Source organism: Hydra vulgaris, chromosome 11 (assembly GCF_038396675.1).
Source record: "Hydra vulgaris chromosome 11, alternate assembly HydraT2T_AEP".
Taxonomy (NCBI): domain Eukaryota; kingdom Metazoa; phylum Cnidaria; class Hydrozoa; order Anthoathecata; family Hydridae; genus Hydra; species Hydra vulgaris.
Genome location: NC_088930.1, coordinates 5,347,815 through 5,363,596, shown reverse-complemented (window position 1 = coordinate 5,363,596; position 15,782 = coordinate 5,347,815). Strand labels below are relative to the sequence as shown.

General features: G+C 25.2%; 1 protein-coding gene across 1 annotated transcript in view; it reads right to left on the bottom strand.

Moving 5' to 3' along the window:
- Positions 1-1,293: 1,293 nt before the first annotated feature.
- Positions 1,294-15,782, bottom strand: part of LOC100204125 (ataxin-7-like protein 3) — a 40,367-nt gene continuing 25,878 nt past the window's right edge. The window contains exons 9-17 of the mRNA XM_065809867.1: positions 14,791-14,830; positions 14,667-14,692; positions 13,205-13,248; positions 4,876-4,937; positions 4,196-4,241; positions 3,098-3,129; positions 1,994-2,048; positions 1,523-1,584; positions 1,294-1,439 (exon numbers count right to left, since the gene is read on the bottom strand). Of these exons, the coding sequence (XP_065665939.1) occupies positions 1,381-1,439; positions 1,523-1,584; positions 1,994-2,048; positions 3,098-3,129; positions 4,196-4,241; positions 4,876-4,937; positions 13,205-13,248; positions 14,667-14,692; positions 14,791-14,830 (426 nt within the window). The 3' untranslated portion in view covers positions 1,294-1,380. The remainder of the gene's footprint in view (positions 1,440-1,522; positions 1,585-1,993; positions 2,049-3,097; positions 3,130-4,195; positions 4,242-4,875; positions 4,938-13,204; positions 13,249-14,666; positions 14,693-14,790; positions 14,831-15,782) is intronic.

Below are 15,782 nucleotides of genomic sequence, written 5' to 3'. Positions count from 1 at the left end.
ACACACATATATATATATATATATATATATATATATATATATATATATATATATATATATATATATATATACACACAGAAACGTAAGATCCGTTATTCAAATCCCACTTCTAGGCAAGTTTTGCGACATCGGTTGGGAAGGAGGCGTGAACTTCCCGTTAAATGCTCTTCCGCGGTGCTCTGTGATAAGACCGTAAGAACTTCTTGGGGCACCTAAAATTAAAAAAATTGTAAACTAACTATTATGTTTTCAATTTTTCATGTTTTTTTTTGTTGCTGTTGGTTTTTGCTTTCTTGAATGAATTTTTAAAATTTTCATCTAATGGATAACTTTGAAATTTGAATATATATAGCATTACATGACCGTAAGTTAACCTTCATGTTATTGTGATTAAATTACTTCCTTAACTTTTATTAAAAATAAATTCGAAAGACTTTATTAAATTATTTTGCATTTTTATAAAAATTTCTTCGAAACGTTTTGCTTTATTCTCTCATTTTTCATTTTAGTTACAACGTATTTACATAAATCTTTAGAAAAAACAAGGGACTTGGTGATAAGGCAAACCTTATCACCAAGTCCCTTGTTATCCATAAGTTGAAAATTTTAAAAATTCATTCAAGAAAGCAAAATCCAACAGCAATAACAAAAAAAAAAAAAAACCTGAAAAAATAAAAACATAAAAGTTAGTTTACAGTTTTTTTTTTTAATTTATCACCAAGTCTGAAATGGAAGCAAGAAAGTAAAAATAATATTTTATGATCTCCTATGAAGGACTAAGTTACAATTAGATAACAAACTGATTGGTATAGAAAAGAGCACAGAAGGTAAATAGATTGTAGAATGCAAATTGATGATGATAGCTATGCATTAATAAAGGAAGCACTAACGAATATGATTAGGGCTCCTTGTAGCTCGTTTTTATAACTGATGATACGAGGAAACAACGAGGTAATTTGGTTAAGCAGTGGCTAACTAAAATTCATAATGTTGGTATAGCTGTAACATCCTTAATTCTAATAGTTACGTTTAAGTTTAAAAAAAAATTCCACTCTAGTTTAAAAGCTGTTAAAACATCCAGACATTAAAAAACAGATCGTACAAGCAGATTTAGATTTTTTTCATATCGCAAGGTTAGAATTATATTGTTACTTCTCCATACTTTTTTCAATACTTGTTTTCTTTTTTTACTTATAAATTAAGTTTCAATACAGTAGAAAAACAACATTTTGAAGCACTTAACGCAATCAGTGTCCTATTTACTAAACCTTTTTTTTAAAAAAATAACTACAATTTTTATATGATTACTAACTTAAATACAATTTATTTAGTAATTACTAATTTAAATACAAATTTTAAATAAATTTATTCAAATGAATATCAACGAAATCGATTTTTTCTGGCATTTGATGTCTTCTTTTTTATCACTGGTGATGTATCTATCGTAAATATTTTTAAAATAAGCTTACTGTTGAAAAAAATAAAACATTAAAAAATATGGAGATATAACAAAAAAACTTACGCAATGAAGCAGATGTCGATTCAGAGCCAGCCGAAATGTTTGAATCTTGTTCCCAAGGCAAACTGTAGAAAAAAAAAAATTGCTGTAAAAATTAAAAAAAACAAAACAGCTACGATGAGATAGATACTTAAGTCTTTCATTCCCTCATCCCAGTCAGTCTATTTTTAAGGTTTACAAAATGTTTTTCAACTGACGGTTTCATTAAAAATGAATAGAAATGAAAAATGAAACACTTTTTAATGTAGTTAAAAAAACTTTAAAATTAAAATTACAAAAATGTTAGATAAAAAATGAAGTTTTTAAACTAAATAGATGAGGATAACAAAATTATTTTATATACAGTTATAAACTGCTGCCGTTATTTATATATAACTGCCGTTGTTTATAATACCCTAATTTTAAAAATTTATAAAGTTGACATTATGAAAACATTTAGACCTCGACTGTCAAGAAAAATAATCAATTACTCACGGTGTAAGTTCTCTTAGAAGCGCCCCTTCGTCGATATCTTCGCATCCATCAACATCTGAAACAATTAAAAAATCTTAATAAGAATTAGGTAGAACACAAATTGTGAAATTTTTATGTTTACACAAAAAAAAAAAAAAAAAAAAAAAAAAAAGAAATAGTTTAATTAAAATTAGTAACACAGTAGTTTAAAAAAATAAAAGTAATAAAAAAGAATAAAACAAGTAAAAAAAGTTTAATAAAAAAAGATGATCATTTCATTATAATTTGCCTTATTTAGTCCAGAATTGTAATTATTATTTCAATACGACCACTTGGATCATAAAATTTCCGTAAATCTTGATGAATACATAAGTAGAACTGTTAATCGTTAGTGAGATTTTCGAATATTTGAAAACTAATGTTGAATGTATTTCATCTGTTTTACCTATTTTACATAGACAAGTTGTGAAATTTTTATGCTGAGAGTTATTATCTAGATAATGGAAGGCAGCTACTCCCAGCATGGGATGGGAGGCAGCTAGGCATTATAAAGATAACTTGTAATAACTCAGAAGAATCTCTCTTATTATAAAACTTCTGCCTAAATAGGTATGGCATTATAACGATAGACCATTTATTACTTTTTCTTATAAAACATAAAACTTTACTTAATTCAAAACTTTTTTTTTATTGTTTAATTAAATACTAATTTATTCATTAAAAAGAAGACTTTTTATTATGTGATTTACGAGCTAACAACTCATTTGGAATTTGATAACATTATTCTACTCCGTTAGAGTAGAATGTTATCAAATTTGGTTATTTAGTACCTAGCACTCTACCCCGTTAGAGTGCTAGGTACTAAATAACCGAATAATATAACCTAAATAAATAACCGAATAATATAACCTAAATAAATAACCGAATAATATAACCTAAATAAGTAACCGAATAATATAACCTAAATAAATAACCGAATAATATAACCTAAATAAATAACCGAATAATATAACCTAAATAAATAACCGAATAATATAACCTAAATAAATAACCGAATAATATAACCTAAATAAATAACCGAATAATATAACCTAAATAGCCTTTATTATCTTTATCTTAACTTACCAACATGTACATCGTCTTGATCAAGAGCAGAACTGTAAAAAGATTAAACAAATTAGTACATAAACAAATGTAAAGAAATATGATTCAACTAATAACAAACAAATATAATTCAACTTATATATATTAGAAATAGAGATTTTAATGAATCTACAATTATTTAACAATACACTCATTTAATATTAACCAAAACATCTAGGATGCTGTGTATCCATAGGAATTTGTTATTTACTCAATATTACTGAAACTAGATTTCTAAGAACAAAAAACAAACATCATCAAGGTTATTTTATGTCATATAAGTTTATTTTATGGCATAAAAAGTTTGATTAGTTAGTCTTAGTATTTTAAGCAAGAAATTTTTTTATTTATAAAATAGCTTATGGGTCATTCCATATAAGATTGCCATAATTCAAAATTATTTAAACTGAATATTAGAAATAATTTTTTTAATTAAATTAACAAACACAATAGTGCATCTAAAAAAAAAAATCTTCACTTCGTCATTTATTTTTATGCATGTGTAGGAGATGTTTAAAATTTGGTAGCCATTTTTAACATATTATGATATAAAAAAATCACTAATGTTTGCTCTGAGAATTTTTAATTCTCAGAGCAAACATTAGTGATTAAATAAGTTATTATTATCTCAATTATTAGTTGGTATGTTACTAAAAAAAAAAAAGACGTTTTTCACCGTCACAACCGCGACAAATTTAGTTTTTTTATACAGCCTAAATTTAATTTTTTTAAATAGAAGATATTTAGCAAAAGGATTTTAGTTGAAATGTATGTAAAAAAAAAATTTATAATATCCTTGTCTTGAAAAAAGTAAAAAAAAAATTTTTTTTTTGCAGTTTTTTATCAAAAAAAAAAAATTAAAACCTTATAATTTAACTTTATTTTTACATTTTTACTAATATTTATTTAAAATAATATTTTTGAGCTTAAATGTTTTTTTAATTTTTTAACAATAAGTCAATTTTTATTTTTTAACGGTTTTAACATTAAATTCAACATTATAATAGTTTCACCATGCGATATATAAAAAATCTCTTTTATTTGTTTTTCAAAACTAGAAATAATAAGGCTAAAGCATACCTATCCGGACGTGAACTTGCTGGCCATGGAATATCATCAGTATCACCTAAAAGTACAACACATTGTTATGCCGAAAATTCACTTTAAATCTTTAAATGTGGTTTGATCACTTTAAATAGTTCATTAAATACACTAAAAAATGTTTTCTTATTATATTTTATAATGAACTTATTTAGAGAGATTATTGAGACAAATAATTACTTGTAATAAAAAACAACAACCACACATTACTTATACTACTACCTTTAATGCAGTTTTTAAATACACCTAATCTTAAGTGATTATTTAAAATCAAGTTTCATGTAATTACTCCAGTTAAAAAATTCTATAAGTTCTATACAGATTAAGAAATAATTAAAAAAAAAAGTACCAAAAACAACAACATAAAACAAATAACAACAACCAAATATAACACTCAGACATGATGAAAATATGAAACAAAAAAATTTTCACAAACTTTGCACATATTAAATATTTCTATAAGCTATTTCATATATTCATTGTAACTTATTATTTTTCATAGGTATATGTTTTAGATGGGAACCTAGGTGCCCCCATGTACCATCTTTTTTTGGTCATTACTATGTAATCTGGAACAATATTTATTGATACCTCATTTGAATAATAAGTTAAGGGAGTAAAAAAAATTGGACAATAAAAAAGTAAACATTAAATTTTACCAAGGAGAAGGCCTCTGACACTTTTCCTTTGTTCATCTGTGTGCTGGACACACTTTCCAGTTCTAAACGTAAAATGCAATTAACATACTTTAAAATCAAAGTTATAAAACTTGTATAAAAAGTTAGCAAATACAACAAAAACATTTTAACAGATGCTTTGAAACAACACAAATATACAATGAGACATTCAAAATCAGCACCACTGAGTAGATATACTAATCAAAATACCATCATCAGCCCTTGATTTTAACAAAAATAAGGTCGGCAATGATTTCCCAACCTTAATCTGTGTGAGGTCAGCATCAGGTCGGCAGAAAAAATTTAAAACAAAAGTTTGACCATAAAATAAAGAAACGGTCAGCAGTTAAGTCGGTATTGCCAAATACAGAACCTAATTTCGAGGGTTGTATTATAGATGTTGAAGAAAATGCTAATATCTTTATAAGTATCTTTGATACTAATGCCATAAAAAAAACGCAGTATAGATGCTATAAAAAGGTAACAGAGTATAATATTAAGGTAGAGAATCAGAAGTAAGAAAATTGCAAGCAGAGTAAGGTGAAACAACCTTAGCAAATGCTGCAATGAACTGAATATATGGTTAATAAGAGGCAAATAATAAAAAGATAATCCTAGAATGTTGCCATTAATCAGGATAAGAATATAAAATTAATAATGACTAGCAGTGAAAGCAGTTTAACAACAAATTAATCTTTTTCTCTGTTATTTCAGGAAGAGTGTTGTTGTCATTAGATTTAAGCAATAAATAAGGAAAAGTTGTTTGTCCTATTTTTTGGAGAGGTAATAAAATCAAACTAAATATGAGATGAAATTTTAAACTTTCCTTTGTCAATGACGTTTTAAAAGATTTTCCAAAATTCTCTAGTTCTAATTTAAAATATGAGACTCCATAATCTAAGATTAATGGGCTTTAGTGTAGGGCAATACCTTTAAGCACTGACTAGCAAGACAAAATCTGGCAAAAATTATAAGAAATAATTAAGATAAAAAACCCTCAGAAAAAAAAAAACAAAAAAAAAAAAAACGCATACAGTGAGCCTCACTGTATGCGTTTTTTTTTTTGATTTAGAACTAGAGAATTTTGGAAAATCTTTTAAAGCGTCATTGACAAAGGAAAGTTTAAAATTTCATCTCATATTTAGTTTGATTTTATTACCTTTTTATTATTTGCCTCTTATTAACCATATATTCAGTTCATTGCAGCATTTGCTAAGGCTGTTTCTCCTTACTCTGCTTGCAATTTTCTTACTTCTGATTCTCTACCTTAATATTATACTCTGTTACCTTTTTATAGCATCTATACTGCGTTTTTTTTATGGCATTAGTATCAAAGATACTTATAAAGATATTAGCATTTTCTTCAACATCTATAATACAACCCTCGAAATTAGGTTCTGCATTTGCTTGCTTGCTTTAAACCAATGAAAAGAAAAAACTTCCATGCCTGCCTGAATCAAGTAGATAACATAAAAGGCACGTTTTTAGCAAAAAAAAAAAAAAAAAAAAACATATTAACAAAAGAAACTAGCTTAGGATTGTCTGAAAAACAAGGCCAAGAAGGCCACTACAGATGAGGAGGCTACTTAATAGTGTTTATAACCCTCTCTCAACTCTATAACTCCGAAACACGAACCTCAACGAACAAGGCCGCTGCGCGGAGAAACAAGTTGAGCGCGGTACTACCAGGGAAATGGTGGGGATCGAACTCGGAACCTCTCGCTTTTGAACCACTATGAGCGCTTTACCTATACACCACTACCGCTATATATACCGTTATAGTCTTAAGAGGGTTTAAACATGAGTTTATGATGAATTGAAATGACACTCAAGTTTATTTCCGAATCAAGCATGTTACTAATTTCTGTTCTTTGCAAATCAAATGATAATTGTCATCAATAGAGATGCAAAGATAAAACAGCTTAACTTAAATTAGTATTACAAAAAGCAAGAAGGTCCTAATAAAATTATCATAATTTTTTATATTATGCAAGAAATTCTAAAAATAAAAAACTACTTTAAATATTTTACTAAAAAAAAATTGAAAATTGTCATGGCAACCTCAAAACTGTATAAAGAAAAAGTCAATACCCAATTAAACTTATTGGTGTATAAACAATTAGTTGAAAATTTTGTACACATAAACTTAAATAAAATGTATCTCTTATTTACAAATATTTCAAGTTGCTGTATATAGTTCTCAAGTAAGCAATTTTTTTTATTAAAAACCCTTCTTCCAAGAAATAAGTCAAATCTTGTTTACAAATTCATTTGTACTACCTGTAAATTGATACATATAACAAACAGTCCAAAATTTTTCACAATGCATTGATGAACATTTCAAGGAAGATAAATTTTTTTTTTTAATTTAGTTCAATTTTTTTTATTGTTTAATATGATTGGATCCTTCTAATCAGTTGTTTTGTTTGGTTTAATTTTAGTGACACAATTAGATATAAGACTTTGATTTAACTATTTTAAACCTTTTGTACTTTTGCATTCAGTTCGGATTCTGACACATTTTAATATTGCAATTTGATGGTATTTTAAACCCTTTGTAATAGATTTTTATAATAGATTTTAGTAATGGAATAATTATATAACCTACATGAAAACATTTTTAAAATGATTTTTGTAATTTTACTGATCATGCTATGCAGTTAGAAACATGTTTAAAAATCTTTAAAAGTGTTATTAATTTCATACAAAATATTTACTAAGACATTAAACATACAATGTGTGTGTGTTCAAAAACAGCTTGTCTATGGTTTTTATACTGACAAAATTTAGGTTAGATTTTAACAAAAGGCATAAATTAAATTGAGGAAACTAATTAAGTTTGATGATTTTTTAAAAAACTACAAAAACGCAAATTAAAAGATTAGAATATTTTTATTTTTATGCTGTAAAACATGCATGGAGTGTTGCTACATCAATTATCTTATAGCCTGCTGCTATAAGGAAGAGCTACTACATTGACTTTCTTATGCTGATACAAGGAAGTGTCGCTACATTGACTGAGGGTTTGGTTAGGGCAGGCAATCTATCAAATAATAAAAAAACAATTTTTTTTTGCTCTTTAAAATAATTTTTTTTTTAAAAAAACAACCTAAAACTGACCTAGCAATGGTAAAATTAAAAATAAACTATGCAAGAGGTGTATATATGTGTATATATATATATATATATATATATATATATATATATATATATATATATAAATAATGGTTTAACCCCCCGTACAGTAAAAGCGTTTCTACCAATGTCGAACATATCTTCCTAAACTTAATTGACAAACACTTTCCAACATTCCACCCTTAAGTAAACCATTCAAAAATTGAGTTACAGCTGCACCAACAATATCGAAAGTATAATAAAAAGTCACAACAAGAAAATTAGTTCAGAAAAACCAAAAGAATACCCACCCTGCAATTGCATAAAAAAAGAAAACTGCCCTATAACAAGAAAATGTAGAGCCTCTAATGTTATTTATAAATGTATAGTAACCCTCCCCCTAACACCCCAGAAAAAGTATATATTGGCCTAGCAGAAAAATTAACAATAATTAAACAAATCCACCTACAGCAACGTAACAAAAAAATGCTTGCTTTGCCTTCATGAAAAACTTTGCATATTATCATAAAAAAGTACCAAAAAATTATTAAATAAAAAAAAAAAAATTATATCTAAGTGCCGTCACGAAAACAAGTTCTTGCTTGACAACCACAAGCCCAAAGATTAAAAAATAAAACCAAAAACGCTCGCAAATAATTATAGTTCAAATTTACCGTGTTGATGTAGCGCATAGGTTGATTAATTGTGTCATTTATGAGGCGCGACTGTTATATCTGCATTAGATGGAGGGTTTTAATTCTAGTAATGGATAAATCTTTTTAAAGTTTTATTTGCTTTGTAGACATAAGAAAAATATCAAGGTTTCAAAATTTTTGATAATTAAGTTTTGAAGTTATTAGACTTGGATTAAACAACTTTGAAACTTTGATTTTTTCTAAATTCATTTTAGTGAAACACTTTTAATATAAAATAAAAACATATATTTATGTTTTTATTTTTTCTGGTTTATTTTTATTTATTTTACGATTTATTAAAATTTTTACTTTTTCAGTTTTGTAATTTTTTTCAGCTTTTATTTCTCTTTTATGTTTATAGTTTGTTTATTTTTAATTTTAGTTTAAATTTACTCAGTGCATTTTTTAAATGAGCTAACTTAAAACATACAAAGGAGCCATAGCCAAGTTGTCAAAACAAAATAACATATGCGTGGTCATATCAAACCTTATAGGTTTCTTAAAAAGGGTTGATATATATATGCGTGTGTGTGTATATATATATATATATATATATATTTATATATAAATATATATATATATATATACACACAAACACACATATATATATTTAAAAAAGGATTGCTGTCCAATGCCAAACCTTTAGTCGATGTAGCAGCACTCCTTTGCGGCAGCAGGCTATAAGCTAGTCGATGTATGTACTAAAGCCCCCCCCCCCCTAGTGTCCTGTTTTAGTATGACATCAACATATGACATCATATGCTCTATTTATATATGTATATATACATTTTTTGTTTTTTTTGTTTTTTTGTTATTCATCTCCTCAAGGCCGAGAAGGCCACTACAGATGAGGAGGCTACTTAATAGTGGTTATAACCCTCTCTCAACTCTATAACTCCGAAACACGAGCCTTGACGAACAAGGCCACTGCGCGGAGAAACAAGTTAATATATATATATACATATATACAGGGCTTGTGATGAAGAAAATCGTCAAGCGTGTTATATCGCGCTCGTAAATTTAGAATATGTTTTCATCGAGCGTGATTATGTGCGCTCAAGATAACGTCGGCGAGCGTGATCATGAAAATTGCTGAACGCGATGCTCATAAAAAGCTTTTTTCTTTTTTTATATCTTTTTTTATTTGTTACATTACAATACTTTCGTCAAAAAATGTTTGAATTAGTATCACTCATGAAACTTCTTCAACGAAGTAGATTTTTATACTTTTAAACTTCTTGTATATTGTTAGATCGCGATTTTATTTTTAACTATTTATGTTATAAAAAAATAATATCAAACAAAAACGCAACTTCTTATTGATTTAGTATTGAAGTATAATTTAGTGGACTTAGTTTTGCTTCGCTGTTTTGATATATTTATTTTAAAATGTTACGCTGTAAACTTAATTAACGGTTAATGGTTTTTATATTTCTTGATATTTTTTATTCAAATTAATTATTTAATTTTTTTCTAAAATTTCTTTTTTAAATTACGTTTTTTTTATCTTAAAAAAATAACACAAGAATAATTTGAAATAATAATAAATAAGAATAATAACTTTCCATTTAACAAATGTTGACATCATTACTTTGTTTCCTTTTCGAATGTGATTGCGAACATTTTAAACAACAGAATCGTTTTAAATTTGAGTTAAAATAAATAATAGTTAATAAAAAACCTACACTATGAACAAAAACTAATTTTAAAAATTACTCTATTATTAATATTTATTTTTATTATAAACGACGTGTGGAATATTACAAACAATAAATCAAATAAATATTACTTGATATTTTCACAAGATTAAAAATACTCTGCAGTTTCAATTTTCTTATAATGGTTTTCTAATTTTCTATTCTTATTTTATTTGCGCATTTTTGTATTCACATTGTGTTTCCACGTGCACATTCCATTATTGAAATTAGTAACTATTAACGACTTCAAACTTAAATATTTAATGAAAATAAAAAAATAATCCCGAACTATTGGACGAGAGTTATTTTATACGCTCGTTATAAGCTGAACGAGCGTTGTTTATCGCGCCTAGAACCTTTGAAAATACTGTTTACGGGGGCGTTTTACGAGCGGAGCGCGAGCGCGATCGCTTCATCACAAGCCCTGTATATATATATATATAATATATATATATATATATATATATATATGATATTTATATATGTATATAATATATATGTATATATGAAATATATATATATATATATGATATTTATATATGTATATAATATATATGTATATATGAAATATATATATATATATATATATATATATATATATATATATATATATATATATGATATTTATATATGTATATAATATATATGTATATATGAAATATATATATATATATATATATATATATATATATATATATATATATATATATATATATATATATATATATGATATTTATATATGTATATAATATATATGTATATATGAAATATATATATATATATATATATATATATATATATATATATATATATATATATATATATCAACCAATTTTAAGTAGAAACTTACAAAAAACAAAGAATAGCGATTAAGAGCAAGGAAACAGACTTGAAAAGTTGTAGGTTGATTCACATGGGAGATGAAAACATGGGAGAGATGTATAAGAAAAAAAACTTCCTAGAGTAATGAGGAATAAAAGTTCCTAGAGCATGAATGAACAGATACGAAAAAAAGAATCCATTTTTGCTGAATGTAAAGTCAAGCAAGAATGAGTTTAAAGTTGATGGAACTAGAGATCATCTCTAGTTCCATCAACATCTCATTTGACCAGTGACCATTATAGTAGAAAAGAGATGCAACCTTACTAAAATCGAAGAGTGGCTTTGCAGATTGAGCTTGTCTAAAGACATTTAGAATATGATTTTGGACCTTGCCTAGAAAAGAAAGAGCATCATGAAAAGAACCAACCCAAAAACAGATATACTTGTTCTAGTCAACAAACAAATAAATAAAAACAACAACAAACAAATAAAAACAACAAACAAAATAAAAACAACAACAACAAACAAATAAAAAAGTTGACAACAGATCAAGAATAGCAACTAATCAATAGGCAAGAGCAATTTTAAATTTTTTTAAAAAAAAGCCAGTTGCTTCAAACTGGAGAATGCAAAATTTGAAATTTGGAAATCTTTCTAATTCTATTTTATTTTAATTTAAACTTTATATATAACTCATAATGAAACTAGACAGAGTTTTAATTAATGAATTTATAAATTGAGTGTTGGTGTAAAACATTTTCCAGCATATTTTCATATAAAATAAAACGTAAATAACCTATTTTCTATTTTTAAAAAATTTTTTAGGTATGTTTGAGTCATGTTTATGAAAAAACATTTTTTTTGTTGCAACTTATTTGGTTTTAGACAGTTACCAAAAAATAATTTCAGACATTTTTATTTTTAAATTAGAAAAAAAAAATCATTAATTTTTTTAGCTTAAAAACTTTAATGTAAAAAAAAATAATAAACTTCCCCGGAATGTTTTCTGTTCTGTTCTCATTTTATTACTTATTTTTAATGACGCATTTCTTCTATGTTGATTTTATGTTGATTTTCTTATAAACTATCTACTCCAGCATGAAGCAATTTAATACCAAAAACTACAAATCAAGTAGCTGTTTATCAAAATTAAACTATCAAAAGTAAACCGCTTTTTTGCTTTGATTGTTTAAAAAAAAGAAAACTCAATAATTGCAAATAAACAAACAATAAAATTTATTAATCCTCATTCAAAATCGAATTCAATTTAAATCCTACATTCTATAGTAATATAAATGTGAAATGTCAGTTGGTTACAAAGCAAGCAATATTGGTGCATTATTTATCTCAATGTTGGCTAAATGTTGTTAACAACATAGCGCTGATAAAAAATGTTCACATGCATATATATATATATATATATATATATATATATATATATATATATATATATATATATACATACATATATATATGTATATATATATATATATATATATATATATATATATATATATATATATATATATACTATATATATATATATATATATATATATATATATATATATATATATATATATATATATATATATATATATACATATATATATATTTTGAGACACAGCTAACAGAGTTAGCTGCGTCTCAAAATTAGACACCTATTACATCTACAGGATTACGCTATCAAAACAATTAGGAAAAAAATTAAAGGATTTAATTATTTTTTTGCGTACCAATAAGGTTTATATTATGTAAACATTACTTTAATAAAAAAGTAACAAAGTTAATATACAAAATATAATAGCAACACAACAAAAAAAAAAAAAAATTTTTGTTTTGAAAAAGTATAATATTGTGTTAAAAAAACATAATATCTTGTCAAAAAATATATTGCTGCATTGAAAAAAAATATTACAGTGTTAAAAAAATATATTACAATGTTTAAAAAATTATATTAAAGTGTTAAAAAAAAAACAACTACCGTGTGCACATTTTCCCAGTGTGTTCTGATATGGCTCCACATGTCTATAAGTTAAAAAGAGAACTTGATGTGTTACAGATTTTTATTATATATAATGCTGAGTAAACGTAATTTTAAAAGATAATATATAACATTAACAATAAAAGTTATTAATTTAACTAAAATATAAAATCACACAAAAATTGAACTAAAAAAGTGTTTTTAATTCATTGTTTCAACCAAAATTTCAACAATTGCCAATTAAACATGGTAGAAATTTACTTTTAGAATAAAAAGTAAACTTCTACCATGATTTTGTTTTTAAAGTGAATCAAGTAATTTCTACATGATTTTGTTTTTAAAACTAAGAAGGAGGAAGGAGGGAGGGGAGGGGGGAGAGGGGGGGGGTTGTTTAAAACTGAAACAATAGAATAAAAAGAATTAAAGTTTTTAAAAAAGAGAAAAATTTTTGTTGACGAAATTCAGATGAAAATTTTTTTTTACAGTTTAAAAAAAGAAAATTCATTTTAAAGATAAAAAAAACTATTATAAATAGACCTTAAAAAAACCCATCAGAGATATATGCAAAAATCATTAAAAATAAATTAACTAATTATGTCAATAAGTTTATTATTATATACATTAAAAAAAAATGTTAACAAGCAGTAAATTTTTAGAAAATCAATTGTAATGGGAGCTAAAAGAAGCAAAAATAAGAAAGTTTTAAAAAAATTTAAATTTCAACCGCTTAAATTGTAATTACAATAATTGCATTTGCATGTCATGTACTGAATATGTATAGTGAATGTTATTGCATATATATGTTTAGTGAATGCTATTGTCTCATCTCTAAAGCAAATGAAAGCTGAATTAAATACTTATTCATAATTATACCATAACATTTTAGCAAGACAGAGTAACATGTAATTCAAAAAAAGCATAATCGAAGTAGATCTTTACTGATGTAGTTAAGACATTCAGTTCTTACTAAGGTAGTTAATACATTCAATTTATGGTCAAGAATATTTTAAATTGTAATAGGATAATTGGATAAAAATTTGAAATAAAATTAAATTTAATTTAAAATTGAAAGTAAGTTAAGAACAATTGCTTCTTATACGTAAATATGCTTATAATTTTGTATAAATATATATAATAAATGTATATAAATATATGTTCATAGTTAATTATTATTAATGTCATTTTAATCAGATTTATATATATATACATACATATATATACATATATATATATATATATATATATATATATATATATATATATATATATATATATATATATATATATATATATATATACATACACACACACACACACACATATATAAATACACACACACACACACACACACACACACACACACACACACACACACACACACACACACACACACACACACACACACACACACACACACACACACAAATGTTTTTCAAATGCAATTTAAACAGATTTGACCAACCTGTGTTAGTAATGCAACCTTTTCTTCTGAAGCATTAAAGAAGAAAATAATGTATATTAAAAACACATTTTTGTTAAATTTATTTGTCAACTTTTAATTGCTCACTTCATTTAAAAAAAATTACCTTGTCCAAGTGATTCAAGAGCTTGGATTGTGGGACCATTCTAAAATGTGAAAGTATTCTCATTTAGTCAACTTAAATAACATTGGATAATATTCATAATAATAATTCAATAAAAGTCATGCAAGAAAGCTCTAGTTACCTTAACAACCTACTATAATATATGCATACTGAATAAATATAACAGATGCATACTCAAAAGATTAGGATTTTAGAGATTAAGAATAACTTAATTTAAGTAACAATAAACTTATGCACATCAACTAAAAGAATAATAAATTTATAAAGAATTAGTAATAAACTAAACTAAAAGAAATAAGTATAAGAGTCTGAGGCCCATTCAATATGCATCAGAATAAACTTAAGCACATGAACTTCATTTAATATATATCAGAATAATTTAGAACAACTTCCTTGAAATGTGATTAACATTAAACGTGTAAAAATTTACGTTAAAAATATTTGAATTTATGCAGAGGAGAAAATAAAATTAGCCTAACCTTTATTTTTCATTCTAATTTAACAAAATGGCAGTGAAACAATTAATAAGTCTACTTTATTTCTTATTATCTTCTACTACAGCTAAAAAGTTTATAAACTGGTATGTTTAACTAATTACAAATGGAAAAAAAATTAAAAGTATTCAATTTGTGGAGAAAATAGAATTAGCCTCATTTACATTATATACAAGAAAATACAGAAAAAATTTTTGTTTTTTTGCTCATTTAATATTTAGTATTGCTTCCTGAATTTTTAATGACTTCAAATATGCACCTTAACATACTAGTCACAAGATTTTGGATAGCTTCTATAGATATTTCATTCTAAGCTTCTCACATACGAGTTTTCAGCTCAAAGGTGGATTCCAATTGCTTACCATTTTCATAAACCTTTCTAGAAAGTATTCCCCATAGATTTTCAATTAAGTTAAGATCTGGACTAGATACAGGCTATTCCATTACATGAATATTTTTTTCTTTAAACCAAGCTTTTGT